General features: G+C 43.8%; 2 protein-coding genes across 3 annotated transcripts; both read left to right on the forward strand.

The window, feature by feature from the left end:
• The first annotated feature begins 1,210 nt into the window (after positions 1-1,210).
• On the forward strand, positions 1,211-7,059 carry fuca2 (alpha-L-fucosidase 2). The gene is made up of 7 exons (XM_019277928.2): positions 1,211-1,509; positions 3,638-3,825; positions 3,913-4,252; positions 4,334-4,544; positions 5,072-5,262; positions 5,466-5,574; positions 6,577-7,059. The coding sequence occupies exons 1-7, from the start codon at positions 1,322-1,324 to the stop codon at positions 6,712-6,714; spliced, it is 1,365 nt and encodes a 454-aa protein (XP_019133473.2). The 5' UTR covers positions 1,211-1,321; the 3' UTR covers positions 6,715-7,059.
• A 954-nt stretch (positions 7,060-8,013) lies between these two features.
• On the forward strand, positions 8,014-25,591 carry hivep2b (HIVEP zinc finger 2b). 2 transcript variants are annotated; one of them, XM_019277864.2, is made up of 7 exons: positions 8,014-8,209; positions 15,489-19,459; positions 20,058-20,221; positions 20,316-20,491; positions 21,118-21,216; positions 21,294-22,081; positions 22,788-25,591. In XM_019277864.2, the coding sequence occupies exons 2-7, from the start codon at positions 15,593-15,595 to the stop codon at positions 23,211-23,213; spliced, it is 5,520 nt and encodes a 1,839-aa protein (XP_019133409.2). In that variant the 5' UTR covers positions 8,014-8,209; positions 15,489-15,592; the 3' UTR covers positions 23,214-25,591. The 2 variants fall into 2 exon arrangements, with proteins under 2 accessions (XP_019133409.2, XP_019133407.2); XM_019277862.2 differs by lacking the exon at positions 8,014-8,209 and adding an exon at positions 11,860-12,712.
• The last annotated feature ends 499 nt before the right edge of the window (positions 25,592-26,090 follow it).

Raw genomic sequence — 26,090 nt, forward strand, 5'->3', positions numbered from 1 at the left:
AGACAAAATCATACCAAAAGGGAGCCAAAATTCACCCAAAACAAATTGTGGACTTCCAAAATATAGCCATAAATGTCCCAGAAGAGCCCCAAATCACCCCATACATGCCTTAACTCAACTTTATTGCTGGTGCCTCCTTATCTATTATGGATAACCCTAATCATACCACAGTTAAGCCAAAAGGCTTTCTTAATGCCAAAATAAAGCCAAAAATGCCAAATGTATGCCATAATACAGCCAAAATATTTGCTATCTGGGTATCAATAAATTGATGTAGCCAGTTGTTTTCATTGTGTTTACAGACCCTAGTAACTCTCTGAAACCTCCCAATGAATCCACTAAAGTGCTTGTAGAACCACTCTGCTACACAAAGCAGATAGAAACACCTATAAAAACTATTTTTAACTTACAGCTATTGACTGTTTGATGCAAAGTTCTTATGTGTCTGTGGACCCTGCTCTTCTGCCTTCGTGTTTTAAATTTTTTAAAATGGGTCTAAATGCTGATTCTTCTTTTTCTACTATCACTCAATGGCTCACGTACCGGAGCCGGCTCCCATCGTTCACTTAAAAGGCAGTTGTATATGGATTGAGAGGTGTTGTTTTTGGTAGCCTAATACCTTTAATTGTTTAATATAGCGTAAGAGGAGACTTGGATTGCTTTTAATGAAACTTGCGAAAACGAAGCTAAATGAAATGAAATCCATCATAAAAACCACTGAAATCTGGCTCTTCTTGGTGAGCTTAGTGTACTATTTGATCTTTTATATATCTTTTATGTATTTATATAGTTTATATATATATTTATATATCTTTTATATATTAATATAGTTTATATCTTATTTGAAATGAAATCCACCATAAAACCACGGAAATATGCCTCTTCTTGGTGAACTATTTAATATTTTATATATATATATACATATATATATATATTTCTTAATTGTTTAACATATGTTGTTTTTGTTTGTTTGTATACCTGGAGGATTGTAACAAAAATTATTATTATTTCATCATTTCCCCCTGGGATTATTAAAGTATTTCTGATTCTGATTCTGAGTCAAATGATCTGACTCCCTAAAAAGAACCGAACTTCCCATCACTTAAGCGACTCGTAGATGTAGACCGCAGCGTCGCCCGGAGGGGCGGTGTTCTGTTACATGTGATTGGTTGAAAGCTCCCCGGGCGCGTCAGCTGTAGGAATCAAACACCCCTGCTTGTTGTTCAAACCTCGGAGTCCTCTTCCTTGTTGTGTTCCCCTGACTCATGTGACAGTCAGCCCGGTCTCCGGTTCACGGTGCCACCCGGTCACTGACTTCAAAATGGGTTTACTGGCCGTGACTCTCGTCCTGTCGGTTCTGTTCACCGGCGCCAGCAGAGCCAAATACGAACCGACCTGGGAGTCCATCGACTCCAGGCCGCTGCCGGGCTGGTTCGACCAGGCCAAGTTCGGCATCTTCATCCACTGGGGGGTCTTCTCTGTGCCCAGCTTCGGCAGCGAGTGGTTCTGGTGAGTATTATTATTATTATTATTATTATTATTTTTGTTAATTATTATTACTACTATTATTATTATTAACATTTTTATTATTTTTATTATTATTATTATTATTATTATTATTACTACTATTATTATTATTATTATTATTATTAACATTTTTATTTTATTTTTTTATTATTACTACTATTATTATTATAAACATTTTTATTATTATTATTTTTATTTTTTATTTTATTATTACTATTATTATTATTATTAACATTTTTTTATTATTATTTTTATTATTATTGTTATTGTTGTTATTAATATTATTATTATTATTAGTAGTAGTATTAGTATTAGTATTAGTATTATTATAATAAACACTCCGCTCAGACAGGACAGGTTTGTCACATGATCATGTGAACACCTGTTTAAAGACACAAAGAGCTTTATTGTTGCAGCTCTGTTTACACTGTGCGCTCAGTTCACTGTTGGAAATTAATAAATAAATAATAAAAGGCACAGTTCCATTAAGTAACAGTGACAATGAAGCAGCAGCAGGTGTTCAGTTCATTAAAACACACCTGTGAGTTTCCTGCTGTGACACAATCAAAATTTCTCTTTTATTTCTTTAATACTTTCTGAAATATTCAAAGTTTTCAGGACTGTCTCTCACTGCTTTTTAATATCAGCTCACAGTTTTAACACAGTTGCAGGTTGTTTGTGAAATCACTGTTTCCGCCTTCATACATTTGTTTTCTACATCGAAACCAAACAGACTTGTACGTTTGTATGAAAACATCATTTTTCAGGAGGAAGCAGGAACAGATGCCGGCCGCAGACGGGGAAGCAGATACTTCTCTAACTTCTCCTTCACCTGCTCCTTCATGCAGCTTCACTTCACTCGGCCTCCTTCAGCTGAGGATGGGCAGTCGTCCTCGTGTCTTGCAGACAGAAGCTGGAGTTGAAATACCAGTTTGCCCTCCCGTACCTCCAGCTCATTCTCACGTGTCAAACTTTATTCATCTTCCTTTTTTAGCAAAAAGACACGAGGTGTCAAGATGTTTCACGTCTTTCACACATTACCGGTGTGTCCAGCCATCCCGTTAACGTCAGCTTTCCAGCATCCTGCACTCACACCGCAGTTTCATCAAAGATTCCTTCTTTAGTTATTGATTTATTTCCTCAATTTGATGTGAAACTTGGAAACAAATCAACCAACCCTGATCATGAGGTTGTTCTAACATGCAGGGTTGCTCAGGGACACACGTGAACTCGGACTGATGTTGCACGCTCTTCACTTTTTACCGCGTTACGTTGACTGACTCGCTCAGGAGGCTGCCAACTCAATGAACCCTTTCCCGCATGCTCTCATGCCACTCGTCCGTCGGTTATCAGATTTTTGATATGACCAGTTTGTCAAGTATTTTGAGAACACGCCTGACAAAACAGCTTCATTCTGCGGCTCTTCTGGCAACGTGAGTGTCCAAACTTTTGATAAGATTTGACAACGTGAAGATGGCCGGGTCATTGCCAATACTAACATTTTAAAAATGAGAAAATTAACAATAAAAGTCGCGTACAAATGTAACTTACGTAACAGTTTTTTTATTTCTGTTGTGGAGGAATTGCTGAAGTCAAAGGTCAGTGGTGAAGTCAGGAGGGAAGAAAGTGTTGAGGATTTTTAAATGGCAGTGTCAGCAGATCTGAGCCAATCAGGCGTGAACAAATCTGCCTTTCTTTCACATCTGAAGTCAGATAACACAGAATACATTTTTATGGAATACGTTAAACTTGCATGAAGCAGGCCATAAAAAATATATTATAAAAATGATGCATAAATTCCGACCCGCGGGCCGGACTTTGGACATGCCTGAGTTACGGGAACGCCCTGAAACTTGATAATGATTCTCAATAAAATCATGAATGTAGATGAAAGATGATGCATGTTAAATTGTCCTGTGTGCAAATGATCAGCACGTTTTGGTATTTATCCTCGCTCTCACTGATCAGACAGGTCCTCTGGTTAATATCTTCATTTGGCTGCAGACGTGAAGAGCCTCTGTAGTCTTTCAGGGCCTCGGTCCGGCCCTGATAACGTGCTCTACACATGTACAACATGCTGAGTCTGATTTGCATTCTTTTCCTCTTGCAGGTGGTACTGGCAGAAGCAAAAACTGAAGCCGTACGTCGACTTCATGCAGAAGAATTATCGTCCAGGTTTCAAGTATGAAGACTTCGCGCCGATGTTCACCGCTGAGTTCTTCGACGCCAAAGAATGGACGGACATCTTCGCCGCATCAGGAGCAAAGTACATCGTCCTGACCACGAAACACCACGAGGGTACGCGACACGATCCACATCCCCTGTCTCGATAATAGAGTTTTTTTTCAGAGCAGCAGATAATAATGTTATGTTGATATTTTTCAGGTTTCACACTCTGGGGATCGAAGTTCTCCTGGAACTGGAACGCGGTGGACGTCGGACCAAAAAGAGATCTGGTGGATGAAGTGGCAAGCGCCCTCCGCGGTCACAGCGACCTGCGTTTAGGCCTCTATCACTCTCTCTTCGAGTGGTTTAATCCGCTCTACGACCTGGACGCTGCCAATCACTTCTCCACGAGCTACTTTCCTTACAGTAAAACTCTGCCTGAGCTTTACGAGCTCGTTGTCAAGTACAAACCGGACGTGGTGTGGTCTGACGGGGACGGAGACGCACCTGACAAGTACTGGAACAGCACGGGCTTCTTAGCCTGGCTCTATAACGAAAGGTAATAAAGTTACATACAGCAAAGATATGCAAAGTGAATGTTTTATCAGATCAGTCATGGTGCGTGTTTGTCTTATCACAGTCCTGTGCGAGACACGGTGGTGACCAACGACCGCTGGGGCTATGGCACCATCTGCAAACACGGCGGGTACTACACCTGTGCTGATCGCTACCAGCCAGGACACCTGCTCAATCACAAGTGGGAGAACTGCATGACCATCGACAAGAAGTCGTGGGCTTACAGACGTAACGCTCCTCTCAGCGACTACCTGACCATCGAGGAGCTCGTAACGGTGAGAGCTGAATATCTCTAAAACGAAATCATTACGAACGATTGACTGGCTCTTTTTTAAATGTATTTTTTTGGCTCACTGATGTCGTCGACCATCAACATTAATCAAAATATTTCTACCTATCTAGTCCGTCAGTCTAGTGTGTGAAAAGCCCAAAAAAACGTTCCACGTTTCACGCGACATTCAGTGTTTTTACCACAATTACTCTGATGCAAGCTCTACTCGAGGTGTGGGAGCTTTCAGCCGTATCACCTGGTCTTCATCAGCTTTATAATTCAGAACACCTTTTCGGAGCTTTAGTTTCCACGTTCAGTCTTGATCTTGGAAACACACAGCAGTCTTTATAAGACTGTCAGATGTGGATGAGAACGAGGACCTTAAGCTGATTTAAGAATTTAAGAATCAGCTTTTTATTTTAGATGACGAAGAAAAACAAAGCAAACATTTACAAGAAGCTGGAAAAAGAATTGTTGCCCGATCAGTCGACTAACTGATTAAGAGTTAAATCTCTTTAATATCTCTTTCAGTCGTTGGTGGAGACCGTGTCCTGTGGAGGAAACCTGCTGCTGAACATCGGTCCGAGACACGACGGGAGGATCTCCCCAATCTTTGAGGAGCGTCTGAGGCAAATGGGTCAGTGGCTGAAGGTCAACGGGCCCGCCATCTACAACTCGACAGCGTGGCGGGTTCAGAAGGACTCAGTCACTCCAAACGTCTGGTCAGTTTTCATCTGTGTATGTTTGGTTTGAAGTATGATATTGATACAGGTAATTTATTGTGTAGGTTTGTTTGTTACAACGACCACACTAGAATTGGACTTTTATTAATTATAATTTTGAGCTCAAACAGAAGCCGTTATATATTGATAATCATACTGTGTGGATATCTTGAGAGTTTCTGAGTGGGCCCTGTCATCGACAGGTACACTTCCAAACCACAGGAGAAGAGTGTCTTTGCCATTTTAGTCGAGTGGCCCAAAAACGCAACCGTGGTTCTGAAAGATCCCGTGGTCACTCAAGGACACACTGAGGTAAGACCGGACTGTTGCAGTGCACAAATGTTAAAGTTACATCCCGCTGAGCCACAATTCTTTCACAAAAACAGATTATTAATAATATTAACTCTCGTCGGTCTGACTCTAAGAAGTCACATCACTTTATAAACACTAAGTGGATGCTCAAACAAGCCATCTGTAACCACACCCACCTGTCAATCAAAGCGTCCACGCTCTTAATCCTGCATAACTTGAAGCCTTAATATAATGTGAACAGGTGAGTTGTATATAAATTCACCCTCAGTACAGTTGTCATGAACGGGGAAATTAGCTACAGAGACCAAAACTGTTTTTTGTACCAGGCTGTAAACATGTTTATTTCTGCTGTGAAGTTGTGACATTTGAACATGGGGACTTATGGAGACTGACTCACTTCTGGAGCCAGCCTCAGGTGGACGTTAGAGGAACTGCAGTTTTTTTTTGTACTTCGCATTAGCTTCACTTCACAGTTGCTGCTTGGTATAGATGTGATTTGGATGGTTTTTAAACAGCATCTTTCTTTTATAGTCTGATATAATTTCCATGTGATACATTTACACATTTTTAGGAGAATAAAGCTTTTCTCTTTGTGCAGCCGCTTAATGCTGGAAAAGCTCCGGGTGTGCACACCAGGGCTACGACTAACAATTACTGTCATTATCGATTTTATCCAACGATCTCAATTAAGTCAGAAAATAGTGAAAACTTCTCAGAGTCCACGGTTTCCACTGATCAAAACAAGAGGATTCAGTTTACTACAAGAAAAAAACGACAAACTGTCACGTTGCAGAAGCTGAAAAATGAAACAGCTGCCAATCACTGGTTTTATGTGTAATGTCGCTGTGGTCAGGCAGAAACCTGCATCACATTAGCAGAGAGAGAAAAGTCCGTCCAGTGTTTTTAATTAAAGACTCAATATATCTGCATCCTGTCCTCACTTTGCCTCCTCCTCTCTTCTTGTTAACGTGTTAACCTTGTTGCTTTGTGTTAAATAAAAAGGTGGAGCTCCTCGGTCACGGGTCTCTGCACTGGGAGCCCGTGAAGCCCAGCGGACTGCGAGTTCTCCTGCCCGCGCTGTCCAGCATCCAGATGCCCTGTCAGTGGGCGTGGACGCTGAAGCTGACCGGTGCCACTTAAAGAGGAGCAGACGATGTTTAAATCACATCACGTAATATGACTGATGACTGATCGCCACTGTTTTAAACTTTTAAAATAACTCTGCAGGGAAAGAAAACAATATTTTACGATTGTTGTTTTTGTACTGGGAAACTTTTATGATTTGAATCTTTTACATTTCTTAACTTTGGGGAAACAAAAGTTGTTTTTTAAGGTCACAGCTACACGTGACAAACTTTTCTGCACTTTATATATTTTTATATGATTTGTTTTTTTTGCTGTCTACAGCAGCACTGATCAATGTGGTGGTGTCTTTTTTTTTTTATACGTGAAAGAATGATTCAATAAAATAAATGAAACCTTCAAGCTTCATATTTCTTCATTAAATAATATTTACATCAATAAAAAGAACTATAGAGCAGTCAGGTCAGTCAGAGTTGGGTGTGATACACAACATATTGTGCAGCATTCATCGCTTTTGCATATTTATAAGTTAACTTAGAGACGTCTGTGGAGGTAGAGCAGGTCAAACACTCATCAGATGATCAGCAGTTCGAACCCCCGGGTACTCCAGACTGCATGCAAGATACTGAACCCTAAATTTCTGTGTGTGAATGGTTAGTTCACAAAAAACAATGAGGTACAGTCCATTTACAGCAAACACCAACATACTGTATGTCAAAGCAGCCACAGCAACAACACAGACAGGAATAATGAACCAATGCATGTAAACTATCAATTAAAAGCTTGTTTAATCAGCTGGGAGAGTGCAGTACGTTTAAACCTTTAAAAGATTTGAGCAAGCTGTAGTTAGTCGATATATTTCATTACTTAGATCTGCAACCAAGTCACACATCCTATTGTACTGATAGATAGATAGATAGATAGATAGATAGATAGATAGATAGATAGATAGATAGATAGATAGATAGATACGTAGTCCATAGACATGCAAATTTGGAGAGAGATGGTGGTGTGACCCTGAGAACAGTTGGGGGGTTCGGTGCCTTGCTCAAAGGCACCTCAGCAGTGCCCCGGAGGTGAACCGGCACCTCTCCAGCTACCAGTTTGACCAACATACTGAGCTACTGTCTATCCGTGTGTCCTGCACACCTGTGATAGATCCAACCTGTCTCACCTTAATCGAGGCTAGAAATAAAGTTATTATTGATTATTGATATTATTATTAAATTATTGATAAACAATAAATACACATGCAGATTTATCTCGTGTCTCATTCTGTGTTTCCCACCTGCATTCATCACCTGATCACCTGGATGATCTCAGGTACAGCAGCCTGTTGGCGCCCCCTGCTGCTCACGTGTGCAATAACACACACACACACACACACACACACACACACACACAGCCGTGCGGGACATTTTAAAGCACGCTGACAGCGCAAAACTGATCCCTACACCACCCCCTGCTGTGCACAGCCGACCGAGAAAAACAAGCTTCCACCCCCTGTCACACATCAGAGAAATGACATGATCTGCATGTGGCACGGTGACCGGTAAGCCTGCTCCTCCTCCCCCTCCTCCTCCTCCTCCTGCTCCTCCTGCTGCTCCACACCGCGTTTTAAAGCCGTTCATTGTGACAAAACGGCGACAGAGAGGTGTGTTTGTCACCTAAGATGGTGAGTCCGGTGCAGGGCAGTTCTCTCTGTTGTGTCTGCTCTGTGTTGCACGCCTTTAAGGTGGGAGGTCCCTGCTCTGCAAATGTTCCATGACGTGCAGATGGGGGGTTTGCAAGGGGTTCTCACGTCCGTGCATTTCCCCCTCCCTTGCTTTCAGCAAGGCTATCCCCACAAGCCTGGGACCCGCACATGACAGCTGATCCCCCCCGCACAACAACAACAACAACAAGAGGAGGATGCAAGCTGATCGCATCCTGACAGAGCTGCACAAAGTCAAGTTTGAATTATAGACTAACAGTATTAATATGAGCTGCAGCCTGCAACTGATGACTCATTTAATTAGTGATAAGTTTGATTATTTAGTGATTAATCGATTAATTAAAATGACATGTTTAACTCAAAGATATTTAGTTTAATATCGTAGAAGAATAATCACTTAATTGTAGTTAATGATTATTTGGAAATGTGAAAAACAGTCATAGTTTCTCACAGTTATTCATCATTCAAGCCTTCCAAAACAACAAATATTTACATTTAAGAAGCTGGATTTGAGACATTTTGGGGCATTTTTGTTCATAAAAATGACTTTAATCATGATTTTCTCTCCATTTAAGAAGCGAGTGTGATGTAATCAACAACAGCTTAAAGAACGGACAGCGTTTGCGTGAACGAAGCGTCGTTTTAAAGCTGAAAATCTGGATCAGCAGTGGGCCGAATGACAGCACCCACCTATCAATCCACGTTCTTAATCCTGCATAACTTTAAGCCTTAATATAATGTGAACAGGTGAGCTGTATATAAATTCACCCTCAGTACAGTTGTCATGAACGGGGAAATTAGCTACAGAGACCAAAACTGTTTTTTGTACCAGGCTGTAAACATGTTTATTTCTGCTGTGAAGTTGGACATTTGGACATGGGGACTTATGGAGACTGACTCACTTCTGGAGCCAGCCTCAAGTGGCCACATCAGGAATTACATTTTCATTGGTTTCACAGCCACACACACATATTGTTGGAGTGTATTTAGCATCAGTTTCTTGTATTGAGATGTCTGCAGACGTCAACGTTTTCTTTATGTTCTGGATCTCATGCCGTACATCCTGTTAACACCGTGCGCTCACATATTGATGAAGCCTGATTCTCTTCAGCTCGTTTCTTTCTTTTCTTTCTTTTTCTTCCTGCATTCGTGGTTTGCTGTAATCTTTGCTGGTAATTATATATGTAGACAGGAACCGGGAAAAAAAAAAAAACTGCTACAGACGTTGGCGAGGTTGCCATGGAAACACACAATCATAGTCAAGATTATTTTCAGGTACCGCTATGATAATGGGCATAAGTACGCCTGGTATGAGAGAGAGAAAAAGAGAGAGAGCTGACTCAAAGAGACGGATAAATGAAATGATGGACAAAAAAAACAACAAAGAAAAGTGAATGAATCCAAGAGGGAGGTGATTTTCTTTAGGTGTTAATGTTCAGAGTCCCTCTGTAAGTGATACCTGAGGAAAACCTCATTCCTTCCATTCATAAACACCCCCCCCTCCTCCTCCTCCGTCACCTGTTCTAGCACTAATATCATTAGAGGCCTCGGTGCATGTGGTGGCGTTCAATCACATGCAAATTTGTGGCAGACTCGAAGCCGGTCAGCAGAGCTTTAGATAGTGGACATGCCGAGCAGTGTGGAACATCCTGCGGGACAGACCATTATATTTATAGAGATGGGCGACTTGACCTTCACTGCACATTGAGTATCAGCCATTTTAGTGCCGCTCCTCTAGATACTGAACACAGCATAATGGATCTCAGCTGCAGTGCAGTTAGTTAGCTTCAACTTCATCTTCGGGCTTGTTAGAGGCGATATCTAATAATAGCTCCTCTGCAATTCCATACTGTGGAGGGACTCTGTCAATACACGGCCTCTGCATTCGCTGCTTCTCTGGCACACGGCGAGAAGTTTTCTGAAGGGAAAAATAAAAGGCTTGCCGCTCGGATTCTGAACTCCGAGGTGAAGTTCAGCGATAAGTGGTTACATAAGATTAAAGCCTTTGTTCTGCTGTGTAAGCTTTATGTTAAGTGTTGAGATATGCCTTAGCCATGGCCGAGCGAAAAGCCAAGGACTCCTATTCATAGAGGCACCCAGTTGTTCTCACCCGGTGGCACAGAGTGAAACTGAGCAGGATGGTCAAAGCGGGTGAAGTATTTATAGTTGTGTAAATTATATTGTGTCAAAAGGCCAGAAGTTTCACACAAATGACTCGGGAGGTGCAGTAGTGATTGTAAATCAGGCAAAACGCAAACGATTTGTTGTGAGCAGCATCCAATAAAATTATGGCAGGTGAGATATTTTGTCATTATGTATTCAACCATCACTTTCTACCTGTGGCTGCTAGGACTGTTTAGGTAGTTTATAGTCGTGAAATGTTTTTAATCTTCTCTGCATCCGTCAGAAACGCGTGGTGGAGTTAAAGTAAAAAAAAAACGAATGAGAAGAAATCAAACGTTCTTCCTCTCAGAGATGAAGTGTCGAATTCAGAGGCAATGAAACACACCTTAGACCTACGGAAGCCCAAAGCGGTCACACATTCACGCGTTTTATTTTCTCTGTTTTTCTCGCGATAACGAGTTATTTACGACGTTATCTCGAGAAAACAAAGTTGCGTTATCCCGAGATCTTGAGAAAATTATCCCCATTATTTGGTGATGATGACATGAATAACTCACGAGAACATTGAGGATATAAAATGTATAAATGCGTACTGATCAATGAAACACACTTTGATTTGATTTCTTAATACCAGGATGATCGCGGAGACTGATACAACGTTACAGACATTTGACATGCAGCACAAACTGTATAATTAGCTACACAACAATATACTGTATAAAGAGGTTAAAATAAGCTGTAGTGCGGCTTATTTTAACCTCTTTATACAGTATATTGTTGGGTAGTTCGGTCTTTAACAACACAGTTTGTGGTGCATGTAAAATATCAGAAAATTATCTGTAACATTGGGGTTAGCACCAAGATTTCTCTTCGAAATGTAAAAGTTTAAAGTACCAGCAAATAAAAAGACTCAAACGAAGTACTAATACCTCAAAACTGGACTTAAGCTCAGTAGCAAATTTACTTTGTCATTTCCAAATCTGTTGGTCAAAAGATAAAGAAATCCCACACGTCGATGTAAGAAACTATAATAGAAAACATGATTTCATATCATGAAATAAAACCGGAGGCACAAAAAAAAGGTCAAACTGACTCTACACAAATGTCTCCTTCCTACCTTAATGATATAATTTGCCTCAATTTTAAATATAATACAAACTGCATCCACTCGAGGAGAGTTTAACAATGCAGTCTGTGTCCTTGGGCTTATAAAAATAGCCCCGTTAGAGCATTTTTTAATTTCCTAACGAGGAAGTATTTATCGAGGAGAAGTTAATGTCGAAAGCTGTAATAGCACCATGTCACACTGAACTCGTACATCTGATTCACAGGCTGAGATGGAAGGTTTGCAGCTGCACATAATCTGCAGTATTGTCCTGGTTTGTTCCCCCCTCCCCGTGTTAATGACACCCTCATCACGACTCTCTCCATTCATGATGGGAAGAGCTGGCTTCTCTGAACGGGGGGCTCGTGGGTGTCTCACAATTTTTTATTTATTTTTTATAATTTTTGCAGCGCCCTCGCAGTCAGCCACGTCTTTTCATTGAGTTACACACACACTGAATAGGATCACGCTGTAGGAAATGTACATTCAGAGCTGCTGCACCATGTGATTAGTGTCTTTCAAAGAGCTTGTCACTTACACTCCTCCTCTGCTCTGCTTATATTCACACGCTCCTGTCCGACTCATTTATATAGAGCATGAATGTGTGTGTGTGTGTGTGTGTGTGAATGAAATGACACAATTTTCAGGCTGAATCTAGGGGATGAATGAATGAATGAATGAGACGTCTGGCTATCCGGGGAAAAAAAAGGTGATGTTTAGCTCTTTTGCATCATGATATCTGACTCCCCCACTTTGTGAGTGTAGTGTGAGGCAGCTGCTGCTTTGAAACACAGAGAGAGAGAGAGGGAGAGAGAGGAAAGCGTCCTTAAACGTGGGCTGTTGTGTAATCCCTCCCAGGGCCCCTTTGCTATTTTTGTGCCTGGGTCCGCACGTCACGGTTGGGTATTTTCTCTGGTGACTAGCTCGCATCAATAGATCTTCTAATGTACACCCAGTCAGCCAGCAGCTTCATGACTGATGGGACTTTACCTTGCTAATTTATTTCATTATTGTTGTCCGGGGGCATGAGGAGAATGGAGAAAAGGACTATGCAGCATGAGGAATGTCACATGTGACTGTCGATATGGGACAGGGGACTATTCAAATGTCAGGTTTGTATGAGGATTATATTTGATATCTGAATGTCAGCTGCTGTATTAGGAGCCCAGGCTTTCTTCCCATCAGACCGTGTGTGTGTGTGTGTGTGTCATTCTGCTCACACAGCTCACAGAGCTGTTGATTCATTCTGCATGCTATGTCCTATGTTTGCTTGGTTTCTTTTTAATACCATACCCAGCAGCTTCTCTGAAGCCGGTCATCTCCTCATGATATTTATGGATTTGTTGTCAGCGTGAGGCTTCATGCCTGTTCCCTTTAATGGCCAACTTAGCCTCTAATGATGTAATGCAGAGCGGCATAACGATGCTCTCCATGGCCAGGGGTTTGTTTGCTCATTGTCCTTCTCAGTGATGGTGCTGATGTGAATGTGTGCCGTTCAAATACAATCTTCCACCAACCTCCCCCCCCCCTCTCCCCCCCCTCCCGCCTCTCCGATCCGTAAAGTAATTTCTCCATCCATGCGGACATACTGTACCACCGTCAGCCCACAATCGTCCCCCGAAACACACACCTACTTGCCACCCACCTGCCTCCTGTTGTTGCACGTCATTGCTGCTGTGTCATATATTAAAGGTTAGTGCTTGTTGCCCCGAGAGCGACAGTCTTTTTATGCACAAAAAAAAAAAAAAGTCTGCTGAGAGACTTTGTCAGTGAGACGTGGGCTCTGTTCAAAGGTATGCATTGTTTCTGAGGGTCTTATCTCGCTGTCACTCTGCACTCCCTCCTCTCGTGGCTCTCACAGAGGATGGAAACTAAGCAATGAGGTCAGATCGACCTTGAAAGGGAGCTCCCTACCAGGCCTCTGATTTTTTTTGTGTGTTTGTTTTACCCCCCCTGAGGCACCCCACTTAGTTTACCTCAGTAAACCTCCCCGTTGAAACATGGATCGTTCCGATCTGAGGCAGCCCTCACCATCCTTCATCATTTTTTCTCCCTCCCTCTCTATCCTGCTCAAATCTGTCCGAGAGCAGAGCTACTGAACCAAAAGCCCAAAGAGGCATCTTTTCTTTTAAAAAAACACAATCAGGAAATTATCATCCTTACAGCTGCTGCTGCTTTCAAGCATCTTTTGGCATCTAGAGAGTCACCTTGGCTTCGTATCCTCTGGTTTATGCCTGAGGAGTGTGTGTGTGTGTGTGTGTGTGTGCGAGCGGTGTGTGCTAACAAAGAAAGAGAAGGGAGTGAGAGAAACGAGAGTGAGAGAGTCGGAGGATGTCCTAATTAAGGGGAACTCAGAGGGTTTGAACCAGATAATCTTACATAACCTCGTTAGGGAGGACACAGCGTTTGATACTGAGAAGATGGAAATGACGTGCCCTCAGAGACTCATCCCCATGGTACGAGACCAAAGTGTAGTGGCAGAAGCAATTCGCTTTAACCACGAGGATGATGATGATGATGATGATGATGTTTATGTACAAGGCAGTATGTGAGCCCGGCGTGGAGAGGATGACACAGGGAGCTGAAGATGATCTGATCCTGGCAGTGGATAAAAAAAGACTTAAGCTTGAACATTTAGATGTTTTCACGTAGATACATCATCACCGTGATCTAACAGTGTCACCCTCTTCTTCTCCCCCTTCAACATCACGTCCCCCTCCGTGTTTTATTTCCCTTATAGATCATTTTCCGCTTTAAGTTTGGATTTTGTTCCCGCACGGGGCTGCAGTGTCAGAAACTTAACAAGTGAAATGAATACTGAAATGTTAAATCTGAAAGAAAGCACTCGGGGCGGTATGTCGTGGATATTTGACAGCTAAGCTTACAGTGTTTGTAGATTTTATATAATTTTTGGATTTTTATATAAATAAAATATCTGACTGTTCATTACAGATACAGATATCTGCACTTAAAGGTCCAGTGTGTGTGATTTAGGGGGCTTCCTTTCGTCTTTATATCTTTTTAAGTTAACCCTCGTAACGTCCTCGCGATTGCCGTTATTTAAAGCAGGGCTTCCCAAACCTTTCATCCCGTGACCCCCAAAACAACGGTACCAGTGATTTGCGACCCGCCACTATCCCCAGATGTTACACGTCGTAATGTTTAGCATGATGATAATAGACCTTAGACCTTAATCTGTCGTAATCACATCATCGCCTTGCGACCCCCCCCGGCAGCATAAAGTATAAATTGTCAATTCTGTGTTTCACCTTCACGCCCATTGCCACAGATTTTTCCCTTCGTTTTTTAAATTTAAAGCCAACAGACCTCGTTTACATGAAAGCATACCCTGGTGTTGGAGAGGGTGAGGTAAAGATGCCACTAAATCTAAAACACGCCGGGCCTTTTTAAAAGAGTAAATATTCTGATAGAAGTGACGAGTTGATATCGAGACTGTTGCAGTTTGTTGAAAGGAGATTAGACTCAACACACACACACTCACTCATATCTACAACCATCCATGACACACATACTACAGTAAGAGCATGTGCCTTAAATACCTACACACATCTATGCACGCTCACAGGGAAATTTGGGGCATCCGCCAGAGTTGATATGAGATACCTTTTGGTTTTTTTAGTGGCTGGCAAAGAGGGAGGATTTTTTTTTTTTCCACTCCTGCTGTGATGGAGCTCATTATGAATTTTATACTCCAATTTTATTAGGAGGACTTTTGGGAAACAGTCTTTAATAGCTCTCGCTCTCAAGGAGAGGATTTAACTCATCTTTAACCAAGGGATCGATTCTTTACGTCGTCCTAGTTCAGATTGTCTCTCGTGCGTTCATGTTTGAGTTGTCTAACTGTCACCTCTGTCTGATTTCTTTCAGATGACCCTTCCCCGCAGTCAATTCACATATATGTTAATATCACCACAGTCACATAACAGACAGTGTCCTTGAAAATCGATCCCAAAGAAAGTGACATTGGATTCATGGAGTCACTTGAAACTACTGCAGGGGTGAAAAGCTCCACCGAGGGTCAGGACAGAAATGTTGCCCAGAAAAAATGTACCTCAGAGGCAGCGCAGACTAAAAGGAGTCCATCGGTCGAACTGGAAGGAAAGGGGTGGCACCAACAACTGCAGGAAGGTCAGAGCACAGACACGTGTGGTTTCAAAGAAATGTCTGACTCAGGGAAATCACTGCAATTAGAAGATCAGCACTCCCAAATCCAGTCCACAAGCCATCAAGACTATGACGTGTCTTCATATCCACAACAGTCCACAACGAAATCATTTCCCACTGGCAGACAGAAAGCCGTAGGTCACTTAGTTTCTGCACAGTCTCCGGGTCCCGCGTCATCTCACAGGAAGTCCACCAGTTCACCTGAAGTCCAACAACAGTGCTCCCATTCAGGGATGGATCAGCTGTCAGAGACGACTGTGGGTAAGGTGGAACAGAAACCACAAAAGCCTGGGAAGTATGTTTGTGATTACTGTGGCAGGGCATGTGCCAAACCCAGCGTGCTCAAGAAACACATTCGCTCGCACACCGGGGAACGGCCCTACCCGTGCGTCCCCTGCGGGTTCTCCTTCAAAACCAAGAGTAATTTATACAAACACAGAAAGTCCCATGCTCACTCTGTGAAAGCTGGAACAGTGCCACTCTCTGAACTCGGTTCTTACAATGCCAATACAGACCAGGGGTCTTTTGAAGGGGAAGGAGAGTTATTCTCTGATGCTGAGCAAAGCACGGACACGGACGAGGACACTCTTAACGACCCGCTTCTGCTGCTGGACTCTCCAGTGGAGGGATCGGATAACACTGCTGTAAAAGTACTAAATCTCATTGCTCAGAAAAAGGGAGCCACGTCAGTGTCAGCTCAGGATGGTTCATCCCAGCCCCAAGAAATCAATGCACCTCCTGCCGCTGCCGAGGCTAGCCGTGCAATTCAATCTTGCACGATCAAACAGAGGCTTGCACTTCGGCTGTCTGAAAAAAGAAGCAGCGACTCTGACCACAATTTGTCCCTCCCGAGTCAGTCGAGCAAAGGCAGCACGGACTCTGGATACTTCTCGCGGTCCGAGAGTACCGAGCACCAGACCGGTCCCCCGAACACGAACGCAAAGTCCTATCAGGAGATTATGTTCGGGAAGTGTTACAGGCCAAGCCCCAAACAGACAGCAGCTTTTGTGGCTTGTAGCACGGATCCGAGCGAGTACACCGGGATGCGTTCGGAGAAAGGCGTTTCCCGTGTTTTCACCCAAGAGAAAGACACAGTTGAGTCAATCAAAATAAACACAAAGTCGTTCACTCGGGAGGAGGTAAAGGAACCCCTGCTGGACGCCGGCTCTGATGTGGGGCCTCTGATCAGAAGCAACTCAATGCCAACGTCCTCGGCGGTGTGTCTGCCGATGCCTCAAGCCCTCAGAGGCAGCCACTCGTTCGATGAGAGGACGAGCACCGGCGGCATGAGGAGGCTCAGGCGGCAAGCTGCTTTCGAACTGTCCGCGCACGACGGCCACGCGGACGCCGAAAGTCACGGGAAGATGGGCGAGAGCGCCGTTTCGCCCTCAGGATTGGAAATGGAAAATTACCCCTCCGCGGCGTCTAATATGAGCCATCAGAGACACGCGATGGAGCTGGCAACTCGGAAGCGCCGAAAAGAGAAGAGGGAAGAGGAAGACTTGCCAGGTCAGTATGAGGCCCATCATGAACAGTGTGAAGAAATGTTTGATTCGAGCAAAGACTACGACTCAAAGCAAGCTGCGGCCGGCATGATGGCTTTAGGGAAAGGACACTCTTCAAGTATGCTATCACAGATGGACAGGTGTGACATGGACATATCAGTGAGCCTCGAAATGTCCGGTCGAAAAACTTTAGGGAACGTAATATCCGTCATCCAGCACACAAACTCCATAAACAGGCCTTACTCTGAACAGTCAGACTCGTACAAGTATCACGGGCAGAGACAGGAAAGTATTTCTTCATTTCAAGCTATGGAGGCGAGTGAATCATACGAGATGGAAAGGAGTGACGGTAGGCTAAGGCAATCGTTTCAAATGGGCCCCAAACTTGTGCGACAGCCCAACATACAAGTCCCAGAAATCAGGGTCACGGTGGAGCCTGACAGTCCAGAAAAAGCTCCAGAGGTTCAGGTGAAGGAGCCAGAGAAGCACGTGGAGGAGTTTCAGTGGCCTCAAAGGAGTGAAACTTTAGCACAATTCCCTCCAGAGAAGCTCCCCCCAAAGAAGAAAAGGCTACGCTTGGCTGATATTGAGCACTCCTCGGGCGAATCTAGCTTTGAGTCCGCCTGCACCAGTCTATCCCGCAGCCCGAGCCAGGACAGCAACTTATCTTACAGCTCCACCTTCTCCTTTGACAGGGAGGAGAGCTTGAAGTCAGTCTCTCCAGCCAGGCAGGATGAATTTGGCAAACCACTGGAGCTCTTAGCCGTGCCAGGGAGTGGGCACTCCCTCTCTGTGCTCAACCAGCGTCAACAACATGAAATGAGACGCTCCTCCTCGGAGCAGGCGCCGTGTAACCTGCGCAAGGAGTTCCCAGAGGTCCGCAGCATATCGTTTGACTATGGCAGTCTTTCTCCGACGTCCAAAGTTAGACACGTGGACATAAGCGCTGTGAGGGAGAGGAGGAGGGGGAACTTGGTGCGACAGGAGTCGTTGAATATGGACACCGAGGTAACACAAGTCCCATCTCAAGTGTTTCCGCATCAGTACCTCGGCAGCACCTCCCCACCATTCACAGCAGTCGCTCTTCTACCGCAGACTCTGCCAATATTTTCCACCGGGAATACGTTCCCCCAGCTGTCACACCCGAGCCTCTTAGTTCCTGTAAGAATACAGACCCATGTGCCATCCTACGGCAGTATCACGTACACTTCAGTATCTCAGATTTTCGACAATCAGTACGACGGCGTTAGCTCCACTACGTCCACCGCTCAGAACCAAACCTCACGTCTGTCTGGAAACCTTGATTCTCACAGCGCTTACACCAGACCGCCTTCGACGCACACCCTCAACGTCGAAGCCCTCGATTTGTCGTCGGCTAAGCTCAAGACGGGCATCCCTCTCTCTCTGACCTCCAGAACTATCTCGACCACTAACGCCTCCAGCGGCGGAGCAAACAAACGGATGCTTTCCCCCGCCAGCAGCCTGGACCTTTTCATGGAGGTCAGGCAGCAAAAACGTGTGAAAGAAGAGCGAATGTTTGGGCAGATTGTAGAGGAGCTGAGTGCTGTGGAGTTGGGAAAATGTAATTTGAGTGAAGAGAAGGGGCACAGGTCAGAGATGCAGGGTGCATCCACACCTCTCGCTCAGGATGACTCACGTAGATTAATAAATAAGTTTATGACACTTCAGCAAAAAGTGACAGAGGCCACTGACCATGGATTTGAGTCAGCCATGGAAAGTAGCTCACCTCCTTACTCCATGATATCAGTCGGTGAAGTTAAAGAAGTTGGCGTGGACAAACGAGTGCAGATGGATATGGTCGCACAGCTGGTTACCAGTCAAGACGTCCTGACCTCAGACGCCGAGCATCCGAAGCCGTTATCTCAGTTTCCAAGTCTTCGCACGACGACGGGCGTGAGCTGGTGTTACCTCAACTACACCAAGCCGAGCTGCTCCCACAGCAATGCCCCTTTCTCCTCCGTCTATGCCACCTGGTGCGTGAGTTCCCACAACCCGAACCCGCTCGAACTGAGCACCAGCGCCGCTCTGGCTCTGCTGCAGTCCAAACAGAGGGGAGACAAGGTTATATACACCGTGGCCGCCATGTGTCAGCCCGGCACGGGGAAACTGGTTTCATCCCTCATCCTGTGGAGGCAGACCGTGGAACAGGTGAGAAAATAATCCAAACCCAGCATAAGCAGCCTTAAATATACATATATATAATGATCTGGCCTGTTTGACTAAATACTGGGTAGTTTTCCACCTCAGCAAGAAATAACTGAAAGTTGAAATGACCTTATTACTTAGAATGAGGCACACTTCAAATCTTTTGGCAGAAGCTTCAGCCACATTTGGCAAATGCCTGTAAATCGTTTGCCTGCTGCTAGTTATGATGTTCTACTCTTTGATTCATCACTCGCTCTGCATTTACTGCTTGCAAAAAAACCAAACAAAACAAAAAAAAGATCATTAGACGCCAAAGTTAAATTCAAATAAGTATCATGTGTCTTGGCGATGTGCTGCCCCCACCCTGTTGCATTGGATTTAGGGCTGATAAAAGTTTATATGTTTGATATAAACCATGCAGAACCTGTACCGGGTTGTTCCTCAGCAGCAGCAGCAGCAGCAGCAGCTGCATAACTTATGTTTGCAAAACATGCTGTGTAACGCCACGTGTGACACACAATATTGGAAGCATCGCGTTACGTTGTCGATAAGGTGTCCACTTATAATGGATGTTAACAAAACGTTTGTTCGTCTGATTCAGCTGCAGAGGAAACCCGAACCCAAAGAGGTGGACATCACCTACGGGAAGAAGGTGAAAGACATCGGCTGCAGGGTGAAAACTACCAAGGAGGAGTGGAAAGAGAGGGAGGCCACCACCTCCACCGCCCAAACCATGCCGACACGCATTAAGATCTTCGAGGGAGGGTCAGTCGAGATTTACGTCAGCGTCACACCACAAGAAGCTGTATTAGCACTGTTTAATGTATTTCCTCATTGGGATACTTTATCTGTCGTCCAGGTACAAGTCCAATGAAGATTACGTGTACGTTAGAGGTCGGGGCCGGGGGAAATACATTTGTGAGGAGTGTGGCATTCGCTGTAAGAAGCCGAGCATGCTGAAAAAACACATCAGGACTCATACAGATGTGAGGCCGTACATCTGCAGGGTCTGCAACTTTGCTTTTAAAACTAAAGGTACGCATACCGGCTTTAAAGGTGAATCGTAAGACTCCGAAAACTCTCTTTTCATTGCCTGAAAATGAGAATTTTTATGTTTTTATCATCTTAGAATGAGATTTTTATATCCACAGACCGTCTTCTAGAGAAGCCACCATGTTTCTACAGAATCCCTGAGCAGACAAACTAAATTCTTGCCCTCTAAATAGCTTTTTTTTTTTTTTTTTTTGGCGCATTGCACGGCCACCTTAATTTCTCCTTCACACTAAAAAGGAGGAGACGAGGGGGTGCCTACACGCTGCTCCTTTAAAACAGATGGACGTGTCACGTCGGTGTCTATTAAGATGATTAAAATCTTAATAGACGCTGCTAAAAAAAGAAAAGACAAAAATCTGTGGGTTATATCAGATATTTAAAAATACCATTTTGCAGCAGCAGCAGCAAGCGCTCTGTAGTTTTTTTGCTGCTATTTCGAGGTACTATGGTGCAAAATCAGCAGCTCTGTCGCCTCATTTTTCTCTTCACTTTCTTCATTTCTCAGCGTCCTCTTGTAGTAAGCAAAACATAGCTGCTGGTGGTGTTATGGGGGGTGTTTTGCACTGAAAAACGATAACTCACTTCATACTTGTTTCATCACTTTGCAGGAAACCTGACGAAACATATGAAGTCGAAGGCGCACATGAAGAAATGTCTCGAACTGGGAGTGTCGGTGACGATGGATGAGGCAGAGATACAGGAACACGGTAAGATGCCGACGCGTGATATTCCTGCACATGCATGAAGTACAGCAGAGTAAACTGAGTGTTTTTCTTTCTTACAGTGGACGACATCCAACAAGAGTCCAAGACGGAGGTGGTGGTCACAGCCAAACACCAGTTCTCGGACGCGGAGGACTCCGACGGCATGGACGAGGAAGTTGACGAAATCGACGAAGACGACGACGAGGACGACGAATACGAGGGCGACTCCACTCCGAAGCTGCGTTCGAGGAGCACGAGTCCTCAGCCGTGTGGAGTTACCTCTCTGTCGGTCACAGCCACCGCCGCTATCCACGGATATTCCCTCACCTCTCTGCCCGATGCCGACGTCCGCCAACAGTCCTCTGGCAGGCGGACAGGCTCGGACCATCGACCTGTCCTTGCAGCAGACCAGAGAGAAAAGTCTGTGGATGAAGACTCTCTGACTATGCTGTCTCCAGACCAGGCCAGCTTCCTGTTTGACCCCTATTCTTCTTGTCTGCTCTCCCCTGGTTGGGAATCTCCCATCAGGGAACCCTCCCCTTCACGTCTACGTTACCCATCCCCGAGGCGAGAACTCTCCCCGCGAGGTCGCTCCTCTCCCAGATGGGACACCTCTCCGCTCAGGCCGGGTTCACCTAGCTTCACGCCCATTCAGCACCTCTCCCCGGGCTCGATCGAACGACCCATGTCCCCTGGAACAGAGCTGGCCGGGAAGCGAGAGTCCTCGGTCAGAGGTCGACAGAGAGTCGTGCTCAGGGCGGTTTCACCACGCCGAGGCTCGCATCAACACAAAGGCGGCGGAGATAAAACTAGACACCAGGCGAAGATGGAGATGGCTCAACAACAAGCAGCCTTTGAAATGGAAATGGTACGTATCGTGATGCATGATGCCAGATAAAGCTCAGCCAATTAGCAAAGTATCTTTAAAACCTGCCTGGAAGATGTTTGGAAGGATTTCTGACTTACAGACGTTAGTTTGGATTTATTTAACTGCAGATGTGGAGCCAGATGTTACTAAAAAGTACTGACTTACAGTGTTGAAGAAGACCACGCTTAAATAGCTGTCCAAAAACTGTTCAGTGCAGTTCCTCTAACGTCCACTTGAGGCTGGCTCCAGAAGTGAGTCAGTCTCCATAAGTCCCCATGTTTCACAGCAGAAATAAACATGTTTACAGCCTGGTACAAAAAACAGTTTTGGTCTCTGTAGCTAATTTCCCCGTTCATGACAACTGTACTGAGGGTGAATTTATATACAACTCACCTGTTCAGGTTATATTAAGGACTAAAGTTATGCAGGATTAAGAATTTTTAGATTAACTGGGAGGTGGAAGAAGCATTGCCATAAACTAAACACAGTGTTGCTCCTGATTTTTCATTATTTCAACAAAAACTGTTATCGTCAATGGATTGTGCAGATGTGGCGATGATATGTGATCTCCAAGTGCTGTCTCCAAGTTTTTGACTTAATAACACCATATTTCTCACATTTCTGTACAACTGTAATATATTTTCACATGAGAAATGATCCTGGCGAGATCGAAGCTGCTCCTAACGCTGCCAATATGTCGTTTCAGGATCAAAGGAGCAGCTTGGCTTCCAGTCTGCCTGCCGCTGCCAGTTCTCATCACCAGAACATCCTCAGCCACCTCCCTCTTCACTCCCAGCAGCAGGCCCACAGTTTGCTCCCCGTCGTTCCTGTCGGAGGGCTCCAGATGTTGTTACACTCCCCGCCTTCTTCCTCCGGCACTGATGTCACCGCTTCCTCTGCGCCAAGCCCCCAAAGCAGCGAGGGCCAGCGTTGCAGCAGCAGGGAGGGATCTGTCCACGGGCTCGAGACTGGAGGAGACGACATCAGAGGCCAGAACCAGCTGTCCTCCCATCCGGCTGCTCAGGAGAAAAGCCTTGACCCCGGTGTCAGCGATAGCAGACAGGAGGAGAACGTCCAGACCTGCTTGAAAGCCATCGCCTCGTTGAAGATCACAACAGAGGACCCTCACTGAAACTGTCTCCTCGATTCGATCTGGGGAACAGACGCCCCACGCTACACCTTGCAAACCTTGTCATCCCTCGGCCCTTTAGGCACATAACCTCATCTTTAATCCCATTAGAGGCAATATGATAACACTTCCTCTTGGACTTGCACATACTACTACTCCAGACAGCCTCCTTTTTAAACCTGAGCGGAGACCAAGCCTTCGCAGCGAAGAAGAAGAAATGTCTGATGTGCTCCTCTCTCTCTCTTCGGAGACTCTTTGAAATGATTGGACGAGAAGCAAGGTGGAAAATCAATTATTGGGTGCAGGTGCAATATGGAAAGATATTATGCTAATATGCCTTTGTTTGACATAGTAGTTTGCGTACAATTGCACATAAATTATATTTATGGATTCTGTACAAATGTCCTTAAACATATACTCCTTAGATGCATACAAACTGTATTTTACTGTATGTGTACTTTGAGAAATAGACTGTTGTTTAATGTAATCATATCAAGGTGTGATGCAGTAGTGCAGTAAATAAAGACTATTTATAAGGGGAAAAGTATGTGTATTATGAAACAGTCTGACCAAATTTTAAGTAGACGCTTCTTGTGCAGTTTGGTGCTTCTAATCAAGCGACAAGGATCTCGTGCCTTTATTTTGCTTTTCGGCGTTTTTCGTTATGAGGGAGGTTGTCGAGGTTTTATCGGAGACGGAGAGAGTTCGCTCAAAGGAAAATATTTTTCTTTGTTTATTGTGCCGTCGGTTCTGCAGACAGACGGATGGACGGGCGGACGCGGCTTGATTTACGTGAAACAATCTTAACGAAACGTTTCTTATGTTGCAATTTTTTTCTTAATGTCGTGGTTTTTAAATCTTGGTAAAAAAAAAACTAAAAAAAAAACATGCATGGGATTTGCTATTGCACAAAAATAGAGGAAGTTAATATGTAATTATGAATACTGTAAGATGTATTTATATATTAGAACGTGAGCACTTATTGATACTGGTAAATATTTGACTACTATTTATATGGTATATCTGTACTTATGCAGCAGTGATGCAGTTATGCAGTGAGCCACGCCGGCGACGCTTTTTCGATCTCATGTCTTTGCTTTGATTAAAACAGCTTTTTTTTTTCTTCTTCTTCTCTCTTATACAGATGACCATAAGCGTTTTATGAGTTTTGACGATGCACTTTCATCCTTTTCATCTTTGATGTTTTTTAAAAAACTGACTCGGTCAGTGAAAAACGGGCGGGCGGGCGGCGGGTTCGGGGGGGGGGGGAGTGAAAACATGTTACGTTCTCTTGTGGTTTTTTGAAACATTCCAGTCGTTTTTTCACGTTTCTCATTTTGTGAAACACGTTGCACACAGATTTCAAAAAGGGGCTACGATGATCAGTCGATAGTGTGTTTTATTGCATTTTCAAGTGTAAAAAAAAAAAGAAAAAGCTGGATAAAAATCAATATCACTTACTGTAAGTTATACTAAAAAGTAATGATGTTAACTGCGTGAGTTGGTTGACTATGTTACTGTGCTTCAGCTCAAAATGTAAGTAATCAGTCACCAAATGCATTACTTCTTCTTCTTCTTCTTCTCTGTATATATATACGTGTATTTTTATGATTTAAACTATTTTTGCAGTGTCGAGAAAACTTTTTACGTAGAGTGTTTGTATCTCTTCAAGAGGTAAAATGTCGGGGCGAGGATAGCACAGTGTCGATCACTAACACCGTGTGTCGTCTTTAAGAGGAGAAAAAATGTGTATTCACATCTCGGAGAGAGAGTTTGAGTCAGAAAACACTTTGTTCACTCATGTTTACATAAAGAAATTTTAAAAAGGTGCACTGCTTTAATTTTTTTTGTGTTTTTTCCCCTTTTTCTGAAGATGTATGTAGCTTTAATTTTTGTTTTTTTTTCTGATTTCACGGTTCTGTAATTTTTATTTGTCGTGACAATGACGATGCAGAACGCTTCATAAAATGTGAAGGGGGAAAGCGAAGCCTTCTAATTTATGCTTTTTTTTGTTTTTTTGCATTGTTCAGATTGTGTTTGTGTGTTTTTTTGTTTTGTTTTTAAAAATCGTGTATTCATATTTACTGAACTGCATTGTGCCTCTCATGTCTATGAAATTCCCTGTAAAACACACAGAGGACAAATCATTTTACCTCTCAGCTAAGATTTTTTTTGGAGGGGAAGAAAAAAACAAAAACAAACAAAAAAATAGAGCGAAAAAAACCTCAGTAGCCAATCCGTTTGTTTTAGCGATTTGCATCAAAACTGGTTAGTTCAGGACGGAGTGCCTCTTTTATGCTATGGGGACTTTATTGTTTGGTGCTCTACTTTTTCAAATTAAAATTCAAAAATTGTTTTAAAAGAATATACTTCTAACCCAAGGATGTGTGTCGCAGATTATTTACTTTTTCTTTTTTTATTTCCCACCTGCATAATTATTCACGATGATTGGAATTAGATCACACGAGAGTGAACAAGAGTTTTATCTCCAGAGAGAGAGAGAGAGAGAGAGAGACTCCTACCAGTGACATCCTCTGGTGAGAAATTATCACTGCAGTCATACCACGAGGAACAAGAGAAAAAAATAAATGAATGCTTCCAAAAATAGTTCTCACCTTGTGGATAATATTCAAACATTTCACAGGCTGCATCAGATTCTGCAGAGCTCCTCTCGCTGCGTGTCAGCAGAGCTCGCACTGCACAGCGCTCTGCAAACACTGCGTTCGTTAAGCGTGTATTAAAGCGAGGAAATCACTATGATCTGAGAGTGTATTATCTTCTCAAGGCCTGGGGAGGAGGAGGAGGAGGAGGTCTGTTCTAATTCTGGCCAATCGGGAGAGACAGTTCATTTTTTTCCTCTCCCCTCTCTCTCTCTCTTGC

This window comes from Larimichthys crocea, chromosome XXIV (assembly GCF_000972845.2).
Source record: "Larimichthys crocea isolate SSNF chromosome XXIV, L_crocea_2.0, whole genome shotgun sequence".
NCBI lineage: Eukaryota > Metazoa > Chordata > Actinopteri > Sciaenidae > Larimichthys > Larimichthys crocea.